The sequence below is a fragment of the Chlamydotis macqueenii genome, chromosome 3 (genome assembly GCF_036417535.1).
Source record: "Chlamydotis macqueenii isolate bChlMac1 chromosome 3, bChlMac1.mat, whole genome shotgun sequence".
Classification (NCBI taxonomy): Eukaryota; Metazoa; Chordata; class Aves; order Otidiformes; family Otididae; genus Chlamydotis; species Chlamydotis macqueenii.
Window position 1 is genome coordinate 67,108,642 of NC_141558.1, and position 23,355 is coordinate 67,131,996.

The 23,355-nt window shown below is 45.9% G+C and overlaps 2 protein-coding genes across 3 annotated transcripts; one reads left to right on the forward strand and one right to left on the reverse strand.

Annotated features, from left to right (window-relative positions):
* The first annotated feature begins 7 nt into the window (after positions 1-7).
* MGME1 (mitochondrial genome maintenance exonuclease 1) lies at positions 8-10,521 on the forward strand. Of its 2 annotated transcripts, none has more exons than XM_086743228.1 (5): positions 8-319; positions 5,243-5,844; positions 6,966-7,188; positions 7,656-7,788; positions 9,020-10,521. In XM_086743228.1, the coding sequence occupies exons 2-5, from the start codon at positions 5,307-5,309 to the stop codon at positions 9,152-9,154; spliced, it is 1,029 nt and encodes a 342-aa protein (XP_086599354.1). In that variant the 5' UTR covers positions 8-319; positions 5,243-5,306; the 3' UTR covers positions 9,155-10,521. The 2 variants fall into 2 exon arrangements, with proteins under 2 accessions (XP_086599354.1, XP_086599355.1); XM_086743229.1 differs by having other exon boundaries at positions 9,025-10,521.
* Positions 10,522-13,787: 3,266 nt separating this feature from the next.
* Positions 13,788-21,653, reverse strand: OVOL2 (ovo like zinc finger 2). Its single transcript, XM_086743230.1, has 4 exons — positions 21,457-21,653; positions 20,596-20,786; positions 18,164-18,353; positions 13,788-14,382 (listed from the first exon to the last, which is right to left on the reverse strand). Exons 1-4 carry the CDS (start codon positions 21,554-21,556, stop codon positions 14,072-14,074), a joined length of 792 nt encoding a protein of 263 aa, XP_086599356.1. The 5' UTR covers positions 21,557-21,653; the 3' UTR covers positions 13,788-14,071.
* Between the last annotated feature and the right edge of the window lie 1,702 nt (positions 21,654-23,355).

Consider the following 23,355-nt stretch of genomic DNA (forward strand, 5'->3'; position numbering starts at 1 on the left):
GAGGGCAAGGTGCCGCCTGCCTTCATCCAAGATGGTGGCGTAATGGTTTGTTGGTTTTTTTCCCCTCTCTTTTAAAGATTTGAGTTATTCTCTTTAGAGGCGTTCAGAGAACACTCAAAAGAAGCCACCGCTCTCGAGGGGAACCAGCGCCGAGCTCCTCCTAGAGCAGGGGAGGATTCGGGGCCGACGGCGGGCAACAACTACAAATCCCGGGAGGCCGCGGGGCGAGCGCGCAGTGAGCGCGGCGGCCAGAGCGCGCCTGCGCACAGGTGGTGGTGGCGGCGGCGGTGGCGGCTGTGGCGGGAAGCGCGGCGCTGAGGTAACGGCCGGCTCGGGTTGCGCTGGACGGGGGCTGCCGTTCATGAGGAGGCTGGAGGTGGTGGCCCCATCGGTGGGCACCTGCGGAGCGGGGTCGGAGGCCGACTGGGGCTGTCCGGCCGCTGGTAGCTGTGATGGCGAGGCGAAATGGCGCTCCATCAGTGCCGGCCTTTTCACCAGGCCTGGGTTAGCGGAGGGGGGGCAGGAGCCCACCCCGGCTGCTGGGCCTGCGACTCCCTCCTCCCGTGGCCTCCCCCTGTGTGCCCTCCCGTCCCCGGGTCTGTAACCGAGCGGGCCTCATGGCGGGACTGCCCAGTGAGGCGGTGGGGCAGGCCGGCATCGAGCAGGGCTTCTTGTCCAGAATGACTTATCCCTGAGGGAGTGATAGGGAAGCCCTACACGAGTGTAGGCTATCCAGCGGTATCCAGAATTTTTGGACACCTGGTGCCTATGAAGAAAGGTTGTCTGCAGGAGGTGGTGGTCAGCAGACTCTGCTGGAGTCTGCTGGTCACTTGCTGATGACCAAGATAAGGCCAGCGTTTTCATAAATTGCCTTGGCAAAACCCCAACTTTGTGTTGCATCTCTGTTTTCCACTAATTCCCTTTCCAGTGCTGAAGCTTGTTGTCCCTTTGGTCCAATGTAGCCCTATGGGCTTGTGCTTTAAACTGGATTGCTAAATATATATATATATAAATCTCTGTTTTCTCCCCATGCTCTTTAACTTCCCAAAAGAGGGAGCTGTGGTTTTAACCTGGATAAGTTTAATAATTTAGCTTACAAACTGTAAGAAGCCAAGGAAGAGAGGTTGAGGGCAGAGGATGGGCAAGTATGCAAAATTCTGAAATTGGTGTGGCTGTCAAAGCCTTTCATTATTAAGCTGTAACCAGAAAAAAGAGGAAGTCATCATTCCGACCAAGAATATAAGTTACTGTTGCCTTTCTATATCTAATAGTAATACTTCTCAGATACAAGCCTGTCATATTAATTTAAAAGTATACCTTGATTCGTAGATTTGGCCTCCTCAAATTAGGACCAGAAGGCAAAAGATCTGTAACTATGTTAGTAGTGCTCTTTGTTATTGTCTCTGAAGTAAACTAGTGCTTTTGTTTCCTTGATAGAGGACTGTGGAGAAAAAGTTATACTGACTCTGAAATCATAGCTGGAGGAAGGTTTTTATGGATGTGAACATTTTATTAAGTAATCCTTTTTGTTTCCCTCACTTAGGCCTCTCATTCCTATCTTGGCAAAACTTCCTCAGTTGTCAGTTGTGTTAGTGCAGTTGTTGGAGCTGCAAAGTCAACTAGTTTGGGGAACTTAAGAGAAGTCCTCTTCCCCCTCCCACCCCCAGGTTATTTTATTTGTGTTCAGTTCTCCAGTGTGGCTCATCATACGATACTTGAAACAAGTCTACCGATTTTCGAACACAAACCATTTCAGAAAGATGGGAGACACTTCCCCGGAGGGAAATATCAATTACATTCAATTCTTTATTTACGAGAGTAGATCCAGAGCACTCCAACTCCATTTCTTTCTTGGAAATGTAAGTTATTTGTACAGAAATGCCACTCTGATTTATTGAAAAATACATGATTCTTTTATTCTGCTAGATGTAAGCATTCTTTATTTTTTAGCCATCCTAGAACCTCTTTCTTTTTGTAGAACAGCACAGCAGCTGGCAAACTCTCCCTTTCCTGGTGGTTCAGCTCATAGAGTGCACAAACATTTCCACAGATGATACTGCAGAACAATATAGGCTGTTAATTTAAAATTTGTACTAAACGTTACTGAAACACGGCATCAGAGTTATAGTAAATTCGCTGTAAGGCTCATCGTATTGTCTATTTTAATGGCACTACGATTCAAAGCACTGATCTGGTATAAATTTACTCCTTAATATTGAGAGGGCAGCTTACTACAAGTGAACTTTATGCTGGGTCAGCCATCATCTTGCTTCCTGCAGCTGATACAAAGCCAGAATAAACTTTTTCTTTTGTACTCTGGCTAATGTGACAAATACACAGTCGTTGACCCAGTGTTTCTTCTGTTCGAATTAGCACACTTGGGTAATCATATTAGTGGTCATCAAACAACTGAGAAACTACAAGCTTGGCTACTACTACATTGGACTAACGGTATTTTTTTTTCTGTTTTTAAGTCACAGCTTCAGCAGCTCTGTTTAGATCTCTGAGAGATAAATTTTTCTGCATTACTTTTTGTGATTATGATAAAATATGGTGAAGCAATTTGCTTATGGTATTAAAGCCTGACTTTTATGTACCCCTTTGCTGCTTTTACTGATTTTGTTACCTCCTGCAGTAAACTGACATCTGTTGTAATGTGCTAGCATCATTCATTATTTCTTTTTCAGCAAGGGGCACATTCTGTCAGGTACCTCATAGCATTCCAGCACTGAAAAATCTATTAAAAAATGTGATGGTCTTCTGAGGAAAAATGAGTTGCTGTAAATCCTGGCATAGCATCTTTGCAGATGTGAACTGCTTTGTGATAGTCAAATGACATAACATGGGAAACTTCTTAAAAATAAATTTATTAGAGCAATTGGTGGTAATAGTGAAGACATAAAAAATTCACTGACTGAAAACCCGAGGAGAACTGAAAAATTGAAACATGTATACTTCATAAAAAGTACCTCTTTATGCTGTTGCAAATTTCTAGCAAGCTGTAGAAACAGCTTTTTGACATCACACAAGAAATGAGAAGTAACATAAAATTTGGTTATGTTTCACCTAAATTTTTAAAACTTCATCACATGTCCATGAAACGAAGCAAGGGAGAACTTAAGTTGCAGAACATAGTCTAATTTCTTTTTCTGCAAAACTTGCGTACTTTTGTGGCAATAAAATGGTTTCAGTTGTCTAGTTTGTCCTTTCATAATGCACCTGACTGCACTCTTCTCATGTGCAGGCAGGAAGGTAGTTTTAACAGAAATGTGAAGGTCACAGGATGCTCAGAGGATCATGTCTCTTGCTGCTGAATACTGGAAAATGAGAAACCAAGTGCAACTCCACCTAGCCCAGTTCTGCTGGATAAGGAAAGCAGATTTAGATTTGATTTGATATTAAGTATAATGTGATGATTAAAATAGGGAAGTGACACATTCAAAGCATATGAAATGGTTAAGATTTCCCTTTTAAGGTAGCTTGCTTTATATCTAATCAGGTTGCAAAAAGTCAGTCGCGGAATTAACCAGCTGGTACTTTCATTATTTTCCTTTATTATTCTCTTATGGACCATGGAGCAGTTTTAAAATTATTAACTATTTTGATTGATATGCATTGTAATTATAGGAAACCCTCACCAAAGCCTGAGTGAGACCATCTAACAACAGTATGGTTGTATGGCTGTGGCTCACCTGGTACTGAGTCAGAAATGCCACTGCTACATGACACAGAGTTCTGATACAACCTAATTGTGTTTTCCTGGTTCAGATTTGCTTTTGACAGGTTACTTTTGTATCAGGTTACATGCCGTCAGGTTACAGAACAGTTATTATTTGCCCATACCATACAAAGTCAGCCCATAAAGAAAAAAGTGTATCCGCCTACTGCTGATTAAATGTCTACAGATCACAGAATCATAGAATGGTTATGGTTTTGTCCAGTATTTATGGAACCAGACTCCAAGGTCTTAGCCTCTTGTTCTAAGATGCCTTGATCTCATCAGCTGCAGCTGATACAGCCTCATTTTTGCAAACTGTGTGACAGACGCCTGCTCCCACACGTTTGTATCACTGCAGTTCTGCATGAGCCCAGGATCTGTCCATACAAAATAACTCCCCCTACTACTTTTTTTTTGTTTTCTGTGGCGCCTCCAGTTTGGGCAGGGTATGAAATACTGTGTAAGAAGTGTGGGGAAAGAAAACAGTAATGTTAAAGTATTTTCAGGAACAAAATGCTGATGTTAGTTGGCAGTGTGCGTTGCCTGTATTCTTCCTTTGCAGTGGATGGAAGGGAACTTTGTAATGGTAAGCAGATAACTTTCGGTAGGAGAATAGGGCCTCAATTGTGCAAGTGTTTGGTGTTGATTTAAACGGCACTATTCAAGTGTTTCCATTTTATCCATGTGCATAAACTTTCCTAGGACTTAGGACCGCAATTGCAATGTAGTTTTGAAAGCTATGCTGAGAACAATAATTCTGGTATACTGTTTTTCTTTTAAGCTTCCTAAATGTGTTAGAACACAACTAGGTTTGAAATTCAGTTTAGAAAAATAATTTTATGTTTTACTCTGATCTTTAAAAGATTTATTTGAATCTAAAGATATTTGCAGTACGTCTGGTTTCTCTTTGGCTTTCCCAGTCTCAGGCCTCCCAATTTTAGAATGCATATACTGCTGCTGTCTGCCTTCCCCTAGCTATACAAAAAAAAACCCCATTTTTTTATTCTCCAAAAGGTGCTTTGTCCTGACAGTTCCCTTAAATTGGGCATCCACTATGAACTTAAATGTTTTAAATACCTCATAACAATGGATTTGCTTCATTCTCTTCTGCCCAGCCTTTTTTAATGTCACCCTCTCTCTTTTTTTTTTTTTTTTTTTTTTTTTTGCCGAGAGGCGGGGGTGTTTGTTGTGGAACAGTTTTTTAAGTCTCCTTTCATGGCAGTTCTGATACTGTTGCTATAAAAGCTTCCTGTGCTGCAGCGTTTGCTATTTGCAACATCTTTATGTATTTGCCATGTTTCAGATTTTGCAGACCACAGCACGGATTCTTTTCAGGATCATTTCCTCTTTTCATTTCTTATTTGTTCTTTCTCTTACGATATTATTTATCTAAAGGAATTTAAGTGGCATAAGGTGTATGAAGGCAGTTTGTGACCACAGCTGTTCTTTGTTTGGCAAAGGGAAAAAATAGGTTGATGGTAGAGGTTTATGACTCTGGAAATCACAAATTTCTTTTTTCCACAGGGGAAAAATATGGTAACCTACAGACTGTTCCTAACAGAAGAAGGAAAACTCTAACTACTCACAAATGCTGCTTGTCGGAATGAAATTCCTACGGCTACTGTCCAGGAAACCTGGGAAACTGGAAGTGCTTTTTCAGGTACCTTTTTGCCAAAAGCCATTCCCGTATATGTGTCTGGCTACCTCCACTTGTCTTTACAGTAAGAAGAAAAAAGCTAACAGTTATGAACAAGTTGACCAAGAAAAATACAAGAACTTGGTCTACTCTGTTACATCTTACAAAACCAGCGCCCAAACACCAGAGACAATATTTGAAGAAGACAATTTGTTATATGGGCCACCGGATAAACAGAGACCTCCAGTTAAAGCTGAAACAAAAACTCCCAAGAACTGGGTTCCTTTAATAAACCCCAACAAGAAAATTCCCCCTCTCAACAGTGATTCAAACCTCCCCATGAAAATCTCTTTACAAAAAACAAAAATGCCCAGTGTTACCCGTATTCTTCAACAGACTATGTCTCCGCAGCAAGCCTTTTATCTAGAAAGATGGAAGCAGAAAATGATACTAGAACTTGGAAAAGATGGTTTTGAAGAGTATACTAAAAGTAAGTTTAACCACAGTGTGATTACAAAGTAGAAGTAGTAGTCTGAATAGCTGGCTGGGGCGTGCTAGCATAGCTGCAGTATCAGGCCCTACGAAACAAGTATTTAGGAAATGCACGAAGTTCTTTCCATTTCAAAGGGTAAGAGCATATTATGAGTGCACCTGTTATCAATGAATCTGAAGTCTGATCTTTGTTCTAGGACCATTAAAATGGATTGCTAGTATCTATTTACAAATAGCTGTTTTCCATCTGATGTTATTGAGCCTGTTTGCCGATACAAAGCTACTTTGTAATGAGATGGAAATAAGGATTCTGAAATCATGTCCTCTTGAGTGGTTAAACACCTGTGTGTCTTGTTTTTGTTGAAGTTCTTCAGTAACTATTTAGTTTATCCTTTTATATAGCATCTTCTATGAAATTGCCATGCGTTTAGAAGTTTTTATTTCCTCCTAAGAGCTACAAAGGTGACTTCCTGCAAGCTGTAGGACTGAAGGGGATCTGGGTGGACCTGGGGGATAGTAGGTAGCCTCTTGTAGCAGGGTTGATAAATACCGGAGTGCTCCTTATAGGAATTATTATGCTTTTTAAAACTGAATATTTTCTGTTAATGCTTTTTGAGTTACTAAGCACTTCAGTGAATGAGGTGGCATAACAAACCTTACATAGCTATTTAAGATTTATCTTTCTTTGAATTGTTTCCAAGATAAGCCCTTAATCCTAGAACTGCGCCCACCCATTTCAGGAGTAGGTTAGCCCCATTCAATTGAACCAATACAGCAGAAGAAGAAAATACAGCAAATGGAGCCCAGAACAATATTTTTTAATTCATAGAAATTCACAAATGCCTTTTGAATAAACAATAAATTAAAAATAATATTTTGTTTCAGAGTAGTTTGAAAGACCAAAAAAGTAAAGTAAGCATTAATATAAGAGATACTGATTTAACTGTTGACACTTACTTTATTTTTCTGTCTCATTCCTGTCTCATCCCCACATCCTCAAGCTTTCAGTACAAAAAACAGGACTGGTTTAAGAGCTATGTTGTGTAATATCCAGAACACAAGTCCATTGGGTATTATGAGTACTGTCTAAAATGTGGGTTTTTTTCACATTTTTCTTAGATCTCTTCCTCCAAGGAGAGCTCTTTCATGCAGCTTTGGAATCTATATTTCTGTCTGAAGAGATGGGAAGTAAGGAGCAGAGGGAAGATGTTGCTATTTCCGGCTACTTATCAAGTGTACAACATGTCTTAAAAGATATCAGCGAAGTGAAAGCTCTGGAAAGTGCCGTGCAGCATGAGACTCTTCGGTATCTGGGTCTGGTAGACTGCGTGGCTAAGTATCGGTGAGGTACTGGTTCTCTAAGAAACTTGATAGTGCCAATGTTGTGTGGTGCTCTGTGGTGTGTGGGAGGCTGTGTCCCAGGCTGGAGCAGGTGTGTTGGTGAGCTGTTGGGGTCAAGCTGGACAGATCTCTAAGAGTGGCGAAATGGATGAACTTGGAGGTGAACCTGATGACAGAAGTGCTGTTGTTCCTTGTGGAGAATTCCTTACAGGAGCAGGGCATGAGCAGGGCAGAGTTAAGTGCTCCTCAGCAGTTGCCAGGAACTATAGCAGATACTAGTAAGTCTTGATTTTTGAGATGTAAACTACCAGCATGGAAAAGACTTGCTTCGATATAATAATGAGCAACATGACATCAGAGTGAAACAGGCTGAGAGTGATACACCTTTCTTTGCTATCTCATCCTTTATTTCTTACTTATGATTAAACTTAAATTTAAAACATTGTCCTATCTTGTTGTCTTATGCAGAGGCCAGTTGTGTGTGATCGACTGGAAAACTTCAGAGAAACCAAAGCCATTTCTGAAGAATACTTTTGACAACCCCTTGCAGGTTGCAGCATATATTGGAGCCATAAATCATGATGCCAATTATGACTTCCAGGTCAGCAGGCCTGCTACCTGCCAAGACAAGCAGCAGCGCCAATGTTACTTTCATTTTTCCTGCCTTTAGCACCTACTGATCATCGTGGAACTGTTAGTAGGATTTGTAACAAAGCAGCTCAGTTTTAGATCAGGTTAAGCTGACATGCTGTGAAATAACTCCACTGCTCTTGCTCAATCCTGCTGCCTTTGCCTGTGAGCAATATATTTTCATTGATTTTAAGGAAATTTCTGCTCAGTGGGACCGAGGGATGCTCAGAGTCTTAGGAGGTCAGATGAACTCGCAGTGACCTGGCTTCTGGGCAACACCATGCTTTGTTCTGTGTGGTTTTCACTTGTGTTGAGAGTAGGAAGGGGGAATTAAATAAAGCAAGAGCCTGCAAACAGGGAGATGGGGTGGGAGGGCATTGCTCACATCATGTGTTGCTGTATCCCAGTAGCAAATGAGGAACTAAGTGATTTACTTAAAGTGTTTGGAAGCTGTCCAATGTTTCCTCGGAGGAAAGCAGTGTGTTGTCAATCCGTTAAGACAGTGGAATAATGTTTTTAAAGACTCCAAACAGAATTCTAGCCAGGCCTGCTTTGCCTGCAGGATTGTTATTCCATACAAAGTATTGAAGGAGGAAAATATAAAGCAGAAGAGAGCAGGATAATTTGTAGGTTCTTCAGAGGACTTTCTAGAATATTACAGAGATCAGAAAATACAAACACTTAACAGACATGGTCCTTACAGAGTGAAATATAGGCAGTAATCCCAGAATTCCACTATTAGCCTTCTGTCCCCCACCACTTTCTCTTCACCCCAGAAGCTGTGTGGAGTTTGGAATAGAGCTGTTTGTTGAGTATGAAAGATGACAGAACAAACCCAAGTAGCTATTTCCATTCAGACTGATGCTGGCATCAGTCTCATTGTATGACCCTCAGGTAAAACCTCATCAGTCACTGGGAATTTTACCAGTATCTCCAAGGTTTAAACAGAAGCTATCACTCTGGCAATTCAGAGTTTGAGACCTCCAGTTTTCACCAAAGTCAGTCAGAGCTTTGAACTCTGTGTTTGAATGCTAGTCTCTGAGTATTTTATGGTAAGTTACTGCTCTTTTTGTTCCAAATTTCTTATTTAAGGTACTTATATGTTAAGGATGATGTTTTGCAAGTGAGGTTTGGTGTTCAGAATTGCTGACTGAAGTTGCATATTAACACTGAATTTCTGACAGCCTTCTGTTTTTAACTAGGTTAGCTGTGGACTCATTGTGGTTGCCTACAAGAACGGCTCCCCTGCGCATCCGCATTTCATGGATCATGACCTGTGCTCACAGTACTGGAATAAGTGGCTTTTGCGCCTTGAAGAGTACACGGACAGAAACTGACCCAAACTAAGTGATGCAGAAGCAAGTCTGAGCACAGAGCCAAAGCAAGAACCCTTTGTTTAAATCTTCTATTTGAATACATCTTCTTTTTTTAAGTCACTTTGGCTAATTTCTTAATATCAATTTTTCTCCCTCCTAAAAAAAAAAAGGAAAGAAAAATTGCAATGGGGTGTGTTTGCTTACATTGTAGGCGACTTAAGTGGAGCTGGCAGGACAAAGCCAACCTAATCTATTTTTTTCCCCGCACAGTTTATATAATCTAAGGTTGATAGGATACTTGTTATCAAGTAAAACTGGTCAATCAAATCATCCTTCTTTTGGCATTTTTGAGAAAAAATGGTTGCAGAACTGAGACTTTGAAGATGAAGTTGGTGAACTAAAGCAAAATGACATCTGCATTTTCTGAGCTGAGAGAAATGCAAATGATAAACAAATGAATATGGTAGACTGAGTTTCAGTCAGCTTAGTTCTGGCTCAGCTCAAAGGTATCTATTAACTGGCTTGTTACTATTTGTGGTTTTTCTTACAGCAACAACCAGAAAAACTGCGCTAAGAATTATAACCAAAGTTCTCATAAGCACTTATTTAAAATACTGTGGCAAAGTGATCATTTAACAGAAGTGGCTTAGCCAAAGAAGAGCAGAATTGTAACGGATACACTTAGAAATTTCCAGCAAGTGTTCTGAAAAGTTGGAAGTTTGGCTGCTTCTAGTGGCTCCTCCTGCAGGTTTCTTAACAGGCTGCACAGCCTGTGTAAAAAAAACCTGTGAGGGTGCAAATGGGCTTTGTACCTTAGGTTGTGAGGCTCTGTGCAGGCCAAGTCTGCAACTGTCTTAAGCTCTCCTGACTTCGCTGTGGGTCTGAGCGGACAAGCAGCCAGCCTGGAACGATCTCCAGTGTCAAGTGATAGTGTTTGCCAGTGCAAGTTTCTTTATAAAAGCAGACTTGTGACTTTGAAGCTGGAACTTATGAGGAATGAAGAGCTGTTGATTGGTTTAAGGGGCTGGGGTGGGTTTTTGTGTTTGGTTTTGTTGATTTGGGTTTGTTTTTTTTTTTTCCAAATAAGTTTGTATATAAATGTTCTAAAATAGAAGTTACTTTTGAAGCTTCTTTCATAAAGTCAAGTCTATAGACACAGAGTAAGCCTTGATGATGACAGGTGGTATTGTTTTGTGTGTTGCACACCTGGAAGGTTTTTTTTCTCATTCTCTTTGTTTTATCTGAATTGTATGTATAAGTTTTTGGTAATAGTACTACAGATTACAAATAAAAATACAGCCAACCCATAAGCTGTAAGAAAATCAGCCAGAACAGTACCTAAAAAAAAAAACAATGGGCAGGCTTGCTGCTAAAGAAACCTAAATGTCTGTAGTGTTTAATCTTCTGTTCCTCTAGGTACTGAACTGTGGAAAACTGTGCAATGAAACTGAGTTGTAGTGGTACTTGCTTATTCAAACCCAGTCTGGTGATGGTATGATTACTCTGTGCTTAATTTGATTTCTATCTAAAAAGACAAACCATGGAGACTAAGAAACTGGGTTCAGAGATGACTAACAACGACAACGCTGCGTGAGTGCTCAGAAGTTCTACCTGTTTTACAAGTATATTCCCACACCACAGTATTTTAGCAAGTGGGTGGTTCAGCGCCACTGAACACGGTCAATTTTCTGTGAAAGATAGCTTTGTGGGCACAAAGAGAGTGGGCACAAGTAATAGGTAAGATGCCCTGGGCAGACGCAGGAGGTGATAAAGCGTGCCGAATTCCCTGTGTTGATTAGGATTGGATAAATAGAAAGAGTGTGGAACAGTTGGGTAATGTTTGGGTGGAATTGCCGCCTTCATCACTGCATCATACAGCCATTAGATGTCTCTGAACATCTGTAAAGATTTCAGCCTCATCCTGTCTCCTGGTAATTAAGGACAAGTCTGAAGCCTGGGCAGTGCAGGCAGCTGTTGGCTTCACTTGTGTTCATTTGTTTAACAAAAGCCTCGTGTCTGAGGAAGGCTGCCAGCTTCACCAGCAATGTCAGTTTGTAAACCTGTCTTTAAGTCTAGGATGAGTCTGTACCATCAGAGAGCCAGGAGAAGGCAAGCAGCTTTCAAAGACAGCAGCAGTGGCAGTTACTGGTGTCTAGCACTTCTGAAAGTCTGGCTGCCTCCAGCGTCCCTGTATGAGCTCTGGAACGTTCCTGTAGAGGCACAAGCTAGTGCCAGTTTTCTCCTGTAAGAGAACAGGCAGATGGCCGTTGCCAGTGCCATGCAAACTCAAACCCATTTTGTGACCGGTTTAAACTAACTTGCCAGACTGTTCAAGTGACATGCCCAAGGCATCTGCTACAGGCCATATCTGTCCTCTGTAGAAAGAAACAGCCAAACAATCAGGGCAGTTAGTCCAGCTGTGGCATCAGGCTTGTCAGAGCTTTGCTCCCCATCCAGAGTGGTTTTCCTTCCGTGTACTGTTACCTGCTGCTTTCCTCTGTTGCTGTGAATGCTTTCGTTGACTGCGATCACATAGATGGACCACCTAAATGTGTCCGTAGTTCTTTCAGTGGGGACATGCTTTGGCAGTGAGACTGAAGAGAAATCAAAAGCAGTGTGTGCTACAGGAGGGAAAAAGCCACACGCGCACACACACACACATAGAATGTGTCTCCATCTAGACAGGGAGGGTGTCAGCCCTACCTCCACTGCGCCAGCATAAGGGCTGAGGCTTCAGCAGAGTCCTTTGTAAATGCTAGGCTCTGCTTAGATGGACTCTACTGCAGTCCCTCTGTGAGCTGAACTCAGCAGTTAAGTTTTGTGACTGAGACCTCACTGAGTGTGTTACAGGGGACTATCACCAGCGCAACTGGCTGAACCAGCTGTTCACACTTTTCTTAGCCAGGCAGTTTTGTCCATGTAGGTGCAAGCATGCAAACTTTGCTCAGAGTGAGCAACCTTCCCTTTATACAATTCAGTTTTAAGAGCGTGATCTCAGAAGAACCGGGGATTGGTGCATAAGGTTTAGCTCTTTTTGCAAAGTAAGGATCTTCTAATTTACCTCAGATGCTTTTTTTCTATGGACTTCCCATTTATTAAAGCATTCTGCAAACTTCCTCATTACATAGGATGACAAGCTTGTTCTTTACACAGTAGCATCACTTTATTATCCTTGTTTTCAAGGTCCCAGGCACCAACAGTTGTGCTGAATAAAAAGTATTAATATAATTAGAAATGCTTTAAAACCCCTAGTAACTTTTCCCCACAAAAACCCAAGCAGATGCCTGTACAAAAGTGAGGCAAATTGAGAAGAGTTGTTAATGATTCTTGCAGAAACACTCAGAATCTGTCATTTTAGTGGTAATCATTGTGAAGATCCTGGCTATGACTCTGTATTTTAGGTGGGTTACTTTTCAGCTGTTGTTTCAACGTATATAGAATACAGTGTATTCTCCCCAAGGGTACAGCTTTATTATGAGCACTAAATGAATTTTTGGAATTTACAAATGAAATCCAATAATTGTTATGCATTTAAGTTGATGTAAAACCTGTTAAGTGGCTGTGTCTGTTAAGTTAAGAGACAGATGAATAACAGGCGCTTGGACCAGAGTAGCTTGTGGTTGCTGAGGAAGTTACCGCCCCACTCTGTCACTCCTGGTGTAGACACCCAATTGCCCAGTAAGGGCTGCAGCAGCTTCTGAAGAGTCTTAAAGTGTCAGGCAGTTTCAGCAACATGAGTTTTATGGGCATCCCTTTCCTGTTTTTTTTTTTTTAGACCCATAAATTCACACTCGATAGTCCCTATAGGCTGCCCTCTTGGTTGTCCTGGGTCAACAGGAGCTGGAGCAAGACTATAGGGAAGTCCAAAAGCACAGAGATGTACCAGTCCCTCATCATCACCACCGCCTCCTTCCCTTGTAGCATTAGTTTCACTAGGAACCTTCTAAACTGACAGTGGTTACAGATGAGAGACCAGATGCATACCTACAGTTTTGCACTGATCTCATGAGGCACAGACAGGCTACGCCTCCCTCTTTGCCACACTGCACTGCTCCGTTGTATTAATGGACAGGCACTTGATCATTAAAAAGAAAGAAAAAATAAAAATAAATCCCAAAACAAGCACACATGCACACATACACACCATAAAATACACACACAATTGCATTTCATCATGACAGAAAAATACATCTCTTCCAAGTCATTAAAATGTTCTTTGGGTTTCTGGGTTGATGTTGATGTATGTTAAAAGGATGTGGTAATAATCCCCGAAGTGAGCGTGACAAGTCCAGGAACGTCAGAGTTAAGGTTACACTTAAATTTAAACATGGTAAAATAAGTTCACAGCTTAAAGTACCTAAAACACAATGATAAGTCTGCCCTGGAATAATGTCATTCACTAGTAAAGAAAGTTTGGGAGGAAAAAGTTCTGCATCCTTTAAAAAAAAGTTTCAGCTCACCTTTGATCACAATTCCATAAATCATTAGTTCACTGCACAAAGGGCAGAGTTAAGGTTATTTAACTTATTTATCAATACAATGTACTCCTCTTCTTAAGACTATTTTAATTAATTGCATAGAACAATGTACTAGTAGCTGCTCTTATATGGCACTTTTCACTCAAAGCTCTCAGAAGTAATTTGTACGGGAGCTGAAACAGAAGAGAGCTTGCCTGAATGTCCGTTCAGTAAATACTCCATCCAAGAGCTGACAGCCTCTTCCAAGCTTTCCATTTTTCTTGACCAGATAAAAAGGCTGATGTTTGCATTGCATATGGGAATATTTCTTTCAAGTTAGGTTCTACCAACATCAAGAGACTCCGTGACAAAAGCATCCCTTTCATTTCAGGGATTTATTTCAAAATTGTTTTTTAAAAAATAATATATATATAGTCCTACATGTAAACTTCATTCCTTTAGACCACTGTAATCCACCATGTTACTCATCTTTGTCGTCATCTTTGGAGTTCCTCTGCAGGACAGGGCTCAGTTTGTTTTGCAAAACCGCTGCGAGTTTTTTTGAGGTTTTTTTCAGGAAAGCGCTTCCGGGGTGAACGTTACTAACGTGCAGGTACAGGTCCTCCTGCGTGGGGCCCGTGTAGCCGCAGTCTTCACACACGTAAAGTTTATCTCGCCTCTGTTTGTAGGCGTATTGCTGCTGCACGCCATGAATCTTCTTAAGGTGGGACTCCAGGGAACAGCGCTGGGTGAAGGCTTTGTTGCAGACCTCACATTTGTAAGGACGAATTCCTGCAACATTAAAAGACAGCGATTATCATTCCGATTTACGTTTCTTACAGCTGATTAAGGAACTGGCTAAGAGGAAGGCTCTGGCATATCAGCTGTTGAGCAAATTACCTAGCAGCAGGGAGCTACTAGCACAAGGAACTATCTGTCTAAATAAAACACCTTACTTTCAGGCTAAAATTTTCAGGAATGGGTTGCTATATTTAGGAATAGAAAACCTAGAAATACTTTGAGAAGACGTAGGCAGACGCTGAGGATAACAGGTCCCTATCAGTGCTTTGGTCCTAAAGAAGAAGCCGTTATCAACTCTTGCAAAACTGACTCCTTTAGAGCCTGACTTTTTGAAGTCCTGTGATTAAGTAAAAGTATCGCTTTCAGCTAACCTTTCATTTTGGCTTTTATAATGAAGGAAATCTTGTATCTTGGTAAGATGTTATTTTTTCTCTTTTAGTGAGCAAAGCTTAATGAGGCTTCAGCGAACGGCAGCCCAACATGAACATACAGCCATCACAGCACTTCAAACAAGTGAGAGTGTTTTTGTAGAACATAGATTTGATGATTGAGATTACAAGCTCAAGTTCGATAAGAGAAGTGCATTAAGATGAAAGAAATATGTATGTGTGCCTCCAGAGAAAGAAGAAGAGGCTGGCTAGTGATTTAAATGCCCGAGCAGTTTTGTTCAGTACAGACAACCAACATTACAAAAGTACTGAGCAGTGAAGTGTATCCCTTTTACCACCAATCAACACCAATTTAACAACAACCACCACCCCCCAGTACTTGAACGACAAATAGCTGAGGGTTTAGCAACACTTGGAAAAACCTAAACCAGTTGTGATTCTACTTACTAGACTAGCTCGGTAAGTTTTGAAGCAAAGACCAGCCTTAAAACTGATGCAAGGAGTTACATAAACCCCTCTCTTTTCCCAACGAAAGGCAAAAGGCGAGTGTGTGGGAGATCAGACCTATGGTGAGTACTAGCCAGGCAAAAAAAGGGCAAAGCCCACAAGTCCATACAGACGGTTTTAACTCTGTAATCGGACTGTGGTCAGTTCACCACTCAGTCGCTGATCTTTCTACCAGAATCCAAACTGATCAGATGTTCCAATAAACAGCATCTTGATTGCATTTTCACACGTCTTGTAAAAGGAGGTTATCCCAGTGCACCAAGCTTAAACTATTGACACTAAAGTTTCCTAACACCTACTGCTGCAAGACTGCTTCAGTTACATTAAACTCCAATTGGAGAGAAATGCCACATCTTCATTAGAATTCACACACAAAAATGTGGTTTTTACAAACAGTATTTCAAGTGCCGTTCCATGCTTATCTGAAGGCATTTGAAACCTCCACCATCCTTGTTTTCTGATGCCTGCAGTGCTCCACAGGCACGAGCGCAAGCACAAGAGGGCTTGTGCCAGGATTACCTAGGAAGTATTCTACAATTTTATTTTACTGTGTGTATTAGTTACTTTTTAGCATGTAACTCTGCTTATGCCGTGAAGCTAGACTGGGACATTTGGCTTTCAGTCTTTCTGACACTACTGTTGCATGGTCTGGTTACAAACACTGCATGACCACTTCCACTGAAGCACGGACATTCAGTAAAGCACATGTAGATGAGCACCGTGGCTACAAAATAAAGCCCATGCTACCACTTCTGGCCCATTTGTCTTCTTGTTAATATTCAAATATAGTCCAGCTTTACTGAACAGCAATCAGCTTTGGCATTAAAAAGGACACCGCTTTGAGAGATGCTGTATTTCAGCCTGGAGAAGATACGTGTCAGTATGCTATTGGTACTGCTGCTGCAGCCAGCCTTCATCCTCACCATGACCCAAGGCACCAGGCAAATGCAATATATGTGAGTGCTCATCCTGGCTTGACACTGGAGAGGAGAAATAGCAATGATAGATTTCTCCTAGTAAATCTGGGGACAATCTAACCACAAGATTCACATTTCCAGGACAGTGGGTTTTCACTCCTGTCTAGTACAAAGATCCTTCTTCCCCTTCAGTTTTGCAAAATTGGCTCCACTCCTGCATAGTGAGTTCAACCCTATCTTGCCACAGCATATATACATTTTTCGCTTCTGAAGAGAGACCCTCTTGGATTTAGTTTTTGAATCTCAAAGGATGGGGGACAGGTTGAAAAATCACTTATTTCAGAAGCACCAACTCCGCACTTCAGCCATACCCTAGCAGCAGCTCCCTGCTTGCAGCCAGCAGCTTTCCTTTCCACATGAAAGCTTTGCAAACAAACGAAAACAGCCCAGAACACTGGTTTTGGCCAATGCTTTTCCATCGAAACGAGCCACATATTGTTTTCATGAGCTCTACTGCTACGAGACAACTCCTGCCCACCAACATACTTGCGTCTCCTCTAGCAGTTTGCTTGCTTAATGGTGCCTAAACCAAGAAAGGGGCATTCGAGCCCCAGTAATCAGCAGGTCCCATGGGTAACCACAAATCTGGAAAGTTGGAACATGCCTGGGAGGTGTGGTGGATGCATCTTCTGTATGTCCTACAGTGCAAAGTCAAAGTCTCCTGAGCACAGCCAGCTTGGCCTGCCAGAAAGCATCTTGCTTGGTGAGGAGGGGGTTGACATGTATTTAAGCCCTTGCTTCCACTAAGAAAATGAAAAAGAAACAAAAAAGCAGCCTTCTCCCTGCTCCAGGTTAGGATATGCACTTCCATGACCAGCGAGCTGGATTTGAGGCCACCAGTCTGGTTCAAAGAAACATAACCACCACTGTTTGGGGTGGGCTCAGGAACCGACCCACTGCAGAGCGGCCACGGAAAGTGCATCCCTCCAGCCCGCAGGAGTGATATGGGAGCAAAAGTAAGCAGAGAAGGGAAGGGAAAGGGACCTTTTTTCTTTCTTCCAGTGCCATCATGGGCTTAAATCACAGCCTTCTCGTTGTGCCTGTACTGCAAGCACTGAGCAGGGAACTAGCCCAAGTTAAAGGCAACTTCTTTACTCTCCCTCAATCCAGAGCAGGAACTGCCGTCAGGAGATTTTTGAACCTACTGCCCATGATTTTCAACCCATGCTGCGACCTGCACGGCAAGTTTAGGCTGGTGGGCAAACTGATCTGGGTGGCTGGATGTTCAGAGTGAAATGGCTCCGAAAGCGGACTGGGGGAGCTGATAGCCTGAAGCAAGCAGGCATACAGCGCGCAGGGTTAGCAGAAGTCAGATGTGTTTAGTTTCCCTAAAAAAGCTGGAGGCACAGCATGAACCACACTCTGGTTTCTCCAGACATTGCCAAAATCAAGTCATAACCCCATCCCGCAGGACAGCCGGTGGGGAAGGTTTTCAAAAAACCCAAGGAACTGCTGCTCGTTGCCTCTAGAGGGCAAAGCGTTTTCATCCACCGCCCTCCCGCGCTCACTGGTACGCGCTGGACTCGCAGTACTGCGCAGTGAGTTACCCCAGGAGGGTTATCCCAGGTGAGTTATCCTAGTCTTGCTGACCCAGGCACAGCCACACGCGGCCACATCCACACCGGATCTGGATGGCAGCTCAGACGCCCACGCTGCTTTGCACGGGTTTCATTAGTTCTCCTCAGATTCCGTTAGTCCCAGCACTTTTATCTGTCCACACTCACGTCTTTCCCTGTCCTCCACCACACCTCTGCTATTTTTCGCAAATGTTGTTTACCTGGGTTTTGTAATATTGTCTTGCTGGGCTACCCTCACTCCCTGTCCTTGTCCCATCTCACCCCTTCTCCCACCTCCTGCTACCCAGAGGCATCTGCAAGCCCCCGGGGAACATGTTCTTACCAGTATGGGTCCGGACATGTCTTTTCAGATCAAACGTGTCGTTGAAGCCTTTTCCGCAGAAGGTGCACAAGTGTCTCTTCACCTGGCTGTGACACTTGATGTGACGGTTGAGCATCCGCTGCAGGCGAAAGCCTTTGCCGCACAGCTCGCAGCTATGCACCGTCGCATCGTTACAGGTGCCAGTGGTGAACTAGGGAATGGAAGAGAACTGGGTGAGTAGGCACCGACATGGCAAAGGGCAACAGAAAATTGACAAAATAAGGAGGGATGGCTAGCACTGTTGTGCTAGAAAACTCTTGGGATATGCTCAAAATGAAAAGTGAAAGCATTTGGGAGATTCAGGCTGGGTGAAACCCTGGCAATCATCTGGGTCACTGTTAAATGTGTGCATTTTGGGACTGCCGCAGACATTGGACAGCTTGGCTACAGGGGTTAAAAGAAAGCCTGTGCACTTTCCAGCCTGTGCACTTTTCCCAGAGGCAGGGACTCTGGTCCAGCTACACCCATAAGCATATGGGCTTCGGCTACGAGCACCTCTCCGTGGGGCCGCATGGGCATTTGCTCTGGCACTCGGGTAATAACCATGTTGGAGACAGAAGGCCCTTCCCTGGCATGAGAAAGACATACGCATGTGGTGCCTTCACTAACCCTGCTTCCAGCTGCTACAGGTCCCTCGAAAAGCAAGCCAGGGGTGAAAAAAAGGTAGGTTTGGCAAGATAAACCAAGACACATTGTGCTGATTCAGCAAAGACTGAAACAATGGCACTAATCTCCTCCCGTTGGTCTCCCTGGCTCATTAATTAATGACAGAGTGTCATTAGGGGTTAATCTCCTCATTCCTGCTCCTAACACCAAAAATATTGCTCCAACACCATGACCTAACTTGACTAAGGGAGACACTGATGATTCAGCTCTTGGGAAGAGCATTCCTCAGAGGGAAGGCTTAATGTCTGGAAGATGCAAATACATCGCTATTAGTTTAATTATTGGCGGGGGAGTGGACGTGCTCGCCGCTAGCCGCTCGGGACGGTGGAAAGCCAGCGGAGCAGGCAGCACCGCACGCACATGTCCATCAGCTCTCGTGGCGCTTTTGGCAAGTTTCTGCGGCACGCTGAGAAAACCCAACTCTGCCGAAATGAGGTTTCGCTGTGACTGTTGCTAATAGCCCAGGTTAAATTATACAAAGTAGGTTACAGTCAAACAGCAGCAGGGCAAGCTCTTCATAAAGAGAGGAGTTTGAAGTTTCTTCTGAAGAGCCACTTATTTCCCATCCTGCTCCTTCATTTACTATGGAAGCAACTCTACCTGAAATTGTAAAGAAAGATTAAAAAAATAAAAGGCAGCTATGAAACCATGAGGTGTGAAACTAGAGGGGGAGCTGGCTGGGAGGTGTCTGTTGGGCAACAGGTAGATGCAGCCTCACGTGGCTGCATCTCAGCAGGGTGAAAACCTAGCGTTAATCACAAGATTATAACAGAGTGGCCGAAAGGCTGTCGTCCCAGCAGAGGTGGTGGGCATTTTTACAGCTCCATCCAGCAAAGCAACAGCCAGGGTTTAACGAGGTGTTAACCAGCCAGTGGTAAACGCATCTCCTCCTTCCTAGCACTGGGGTGGCCAGGCTCCATCTCTGCTGAGGGGAACACTGGATGTTCAGACATGGACGTGGTCCTCCCACCCCATCTGCATCACCAGGACGCTTTGGGAGCTCAGTCCTGGGTTCTCAGGGAGCACGAGAAACCCCTGAGCGATAGGAAATCACCACTTTGCTCTGCTGGCTCTGCCCCGGGGACACTCAATCGGTGCAAGCTCCCACCCAGGCAGCAGAAAGGCTCTCCAGCAAAGTTAATGGGCAGATCATTGCTTCATTTCACCCAAACCTGAAGATCCACCCCAAGGTGGCAATGGCCTTTCACAGCTTCAGAGGAGGACCCTTGATAAGTGAAGGGGGGGGGGGCGGCGTTGGGAAGATTCATCACAGTCCCCCTTTGCGAAAGCTTGACTGCAACCAAGAAGGCAGCCTTTTAAGGAGGCCCCACATTAAGGAACGAGATCCACCCACACACCGTGGGGCATGACTCCTAGCTGCCAGGGCTGGTCCTTCCTGGCCGGGTTCAGAGCTCCTGCGGGACCTGAGCCAAGCAGGCCAGGGGCAGCGAGTCCCAGGCAGGGGATACAGGGAGGCAAAGGGCACTGGAAGAGTACGGTACATCGCTTAGGAGGCCTTGCCCTGCCGCTGCCATCCTACAGCCAGCCACTCTCGCTGGCCGCGGTCTCGGCATGCAGGATGGCTGCTGTCACCTCTAGCAGAGAGAGCCCAACGGTCTGCTGTCACCCGCTGTCCCCAGCCGGGCCCTGCCCTCGAAGCGGTGTTGCCCCCACCCCAGAGGAAGAGACAGAGCTGGGGGGGGCAGGGGAGGTGTGCGGGCAGTTACCTTGATTTTCGACCTGACAACGGGGCGCTTGACGGCCAAGTCCAGCAGCATCCCCTCGGCCCTGCCCAAGTCGCCGGGAGCCGGTTGGGGCGTCGGGGGGTCGCCGGGCTCCGCGTCGCGGGTGCCGCTGCTGCCGCTGCTCTCCAGGCTGCAGCTGTCCTCGCAGCCCAGCAGCACGCAGCCGATCCCGCCTGCAGCGAGGGGGATGCGGTAATGGGTGGGGGGGCCGGGGAGGGGAGGGGGCGGCGGGCGGTGTTTAACCTGCGGGCGGGCCGCGGGCGGCGGGGGAGGATCCCCGGCTCACGCTGCAATCGGAAACTCAAACACGAACGGTCCCAAAGTTCAAACAAGCCAGCTCCGCCGCCTTCCCGTTATACCCCGGGCAAGGGCAGGAGGAGGAGAAGGAGGAGGGGGAGGCCAGGAGGACATCGTGTCCCCCCCACCCCGCGCCCGGGTCCTTTCTTCTCCTCCCCCCCCCCCCCCCCCCGCCACCTTTCTCATGCAAACGAGGTTTCCCACCTTCCCGGACACACACAGACACGTACCCCCTCCCTCCCCTCCTCTCCATGCCCGGGGGCTCCCCGGGGTGGGAGACGGTGCCGGGCATGGGGGCGGCATCGCCCGGCGAGGCCGGCACCCCGTGCGGGGAGGGTCCCCCCAGTCCCCCCCTTCACGTTTCGCACAGCCCTCCCGGACCCGCCCGCTCGCCCCCTCGGGGCTCCCCCGGCTCGGCAAAGCCCCTTCCCCAACCCTCCCCCTCCCCAACCCCTGGGGACCGGGGTGACGGCTGGGGTCCGATAGGGACCCCCCCCCCCTTCCCTCTCTTCCCTCCCGAGGGAGGGACCCCGCCGGCGCCGGTACCTGGGATGTAGGTGTCGGCTCTCTCCTCGTCGGGCAGCCCATCCCAGCTGCGCACCGCGGGCTGCGGGCTCCGGCGCTTCACCAGGAAGGCTCTGGGCATGGCGGGGGGGGGTGGGCTCGGCTGGGCGCGGAGGGGAGCGGAGAAGAGCGGCTCAGCCCTCCGCCCGCCCGCCCGCAGCCCGGCGGGGCGCGGGCTCTGCGCTGCCGTCGGCGGGGAGCGGGACCGCACGCACCGGGCAGAGCCGCCGAGGAGCGGGGAGGGGAAGGGGAGGGGAAGGGGGAAGAAGGGGGGGTGGGGTGGGGATGAAGGGGAGGGGGGGGGAGGAAAGTTTCATAAGGTGGAATAGAAAAATGCACCAGGAAACTTGGGAAGGAGCATGCGTGCTGCAAACATAACGGTGTCAACAAGTCTGCTTACCTGTCCGACCGGTTGGAGCAGCTGAGCTTTGTTCCAGCCCTTCCTAAGGCATGAATGTTTGCAAAAGAATTTAACGTCTGAAAATTAAAAAGAAAAAAAAAAACCCACCAAAAAAAAAAATCCACTCCAAAAAAAAATAACCCACCTAGAGGAGGCGAGCGCTGCCGTCACTGCCCACCCGCCGGCACGGTTGGCGGGGACCCCGACGAGGCCGGACTAAACCCCCCCTCCACGCGCCCCGTGGCGGGATGCTGCCGGCGGCCGGGGCCGCTCCCCACGCGCGGGCGCGGGTCCCACCGGCACGGGGGGCTGCGCTCAGGGACCCCCCGGGGCAGCCCGGGAAGGGGCCGAGCTGTCCCCGGGCGGCAGCAGGCAGGGAAAGTTGTTATTTTTCTTCATGACAAGACTTTCTTCTGCTTAAAAAAAAAAAAAAGAGAGAGAGAGAGAAAAAAAAAAGGAAAAAAAAGGCTTTATTTTGTTTTGATTTCAAATGAAAAACGTGTCACGGCCTCAGCCTTTTCTCTTCCCCCCCACTTTTTTTTTTTATTTGCCTCTTGTCCTCTCCCCATCTTCCCAAAGTGGAAATGAAACAAAAGGCAAGAGGACGGGGGGGCGGGAAGGAAGCAAAAGAAACAGAAGGAAACCCACAAAACTGCACTGAGAAGTCACTGAGCACAGCAAAGCGGGTGCGTCCTTGGGTATTTAGCGGTGTTCAGGGGTGCCCGCTCCTGCCTTGCGCCTTCTATTCCATCTGCTATTTTATTAAACACAGTGGAAACGTGCTCAGTGCCTTCCTCTCAGAGCACATCCTCACAGCTGAGCCAACTGTGGGCTGGAGTGGTTTCCCCACGTGGAAAGGCCTTTCAAACGGCACTGCTCTTCTTGAAGGTCGCCTCTTTCTTCCCAAAGAGCAAAGCACAGAGGCCAGGGGGAATCACTGGGAGTGTCACTGTTGGGTTAATTGAGGTGAAGATTTAACTTCAGGGGCTGGATCCAGAGCTTCTGGAAAGGCCGCGCCTAAAATGTGGTGGCCAAATGAAAGAGCTCTACTTAACGCATGTCTCCGGTTACTCTTTGCGGCAAGGACCACTGCTGCAGGGCTGTTGGGGACTTTATCCAGGGGCAAACTGGTGCCAGCTCTTGTGGGGGTCTGAAACCTGGGGGTGTGGGATTGACTGGGTGACAGGGATGGAGGAGACCCAGCCCCGAGCCTTCGGTCAGGTGCTACTCCACCAGAGAGGTCCTCCAGCATGAGCATCCCAAAACAATCAGTGTTTGCACCCAGGAGATCCCTGCTGGGAGCCACAGCAGCCCTACCAACCATACCCCATTTCAGTGGGGTGTACCAGCGCGATCTTCATCCCAGTAGAGGAGTGCCCCACTGCCCAGCACTTCATCCTCTGGGAAGGCTCTCAAGCCCTGACCGCTGACCCACAGGACAGGCCCTGGGAGCGATGGGAAGGGCTGGGGGCACTTACTTG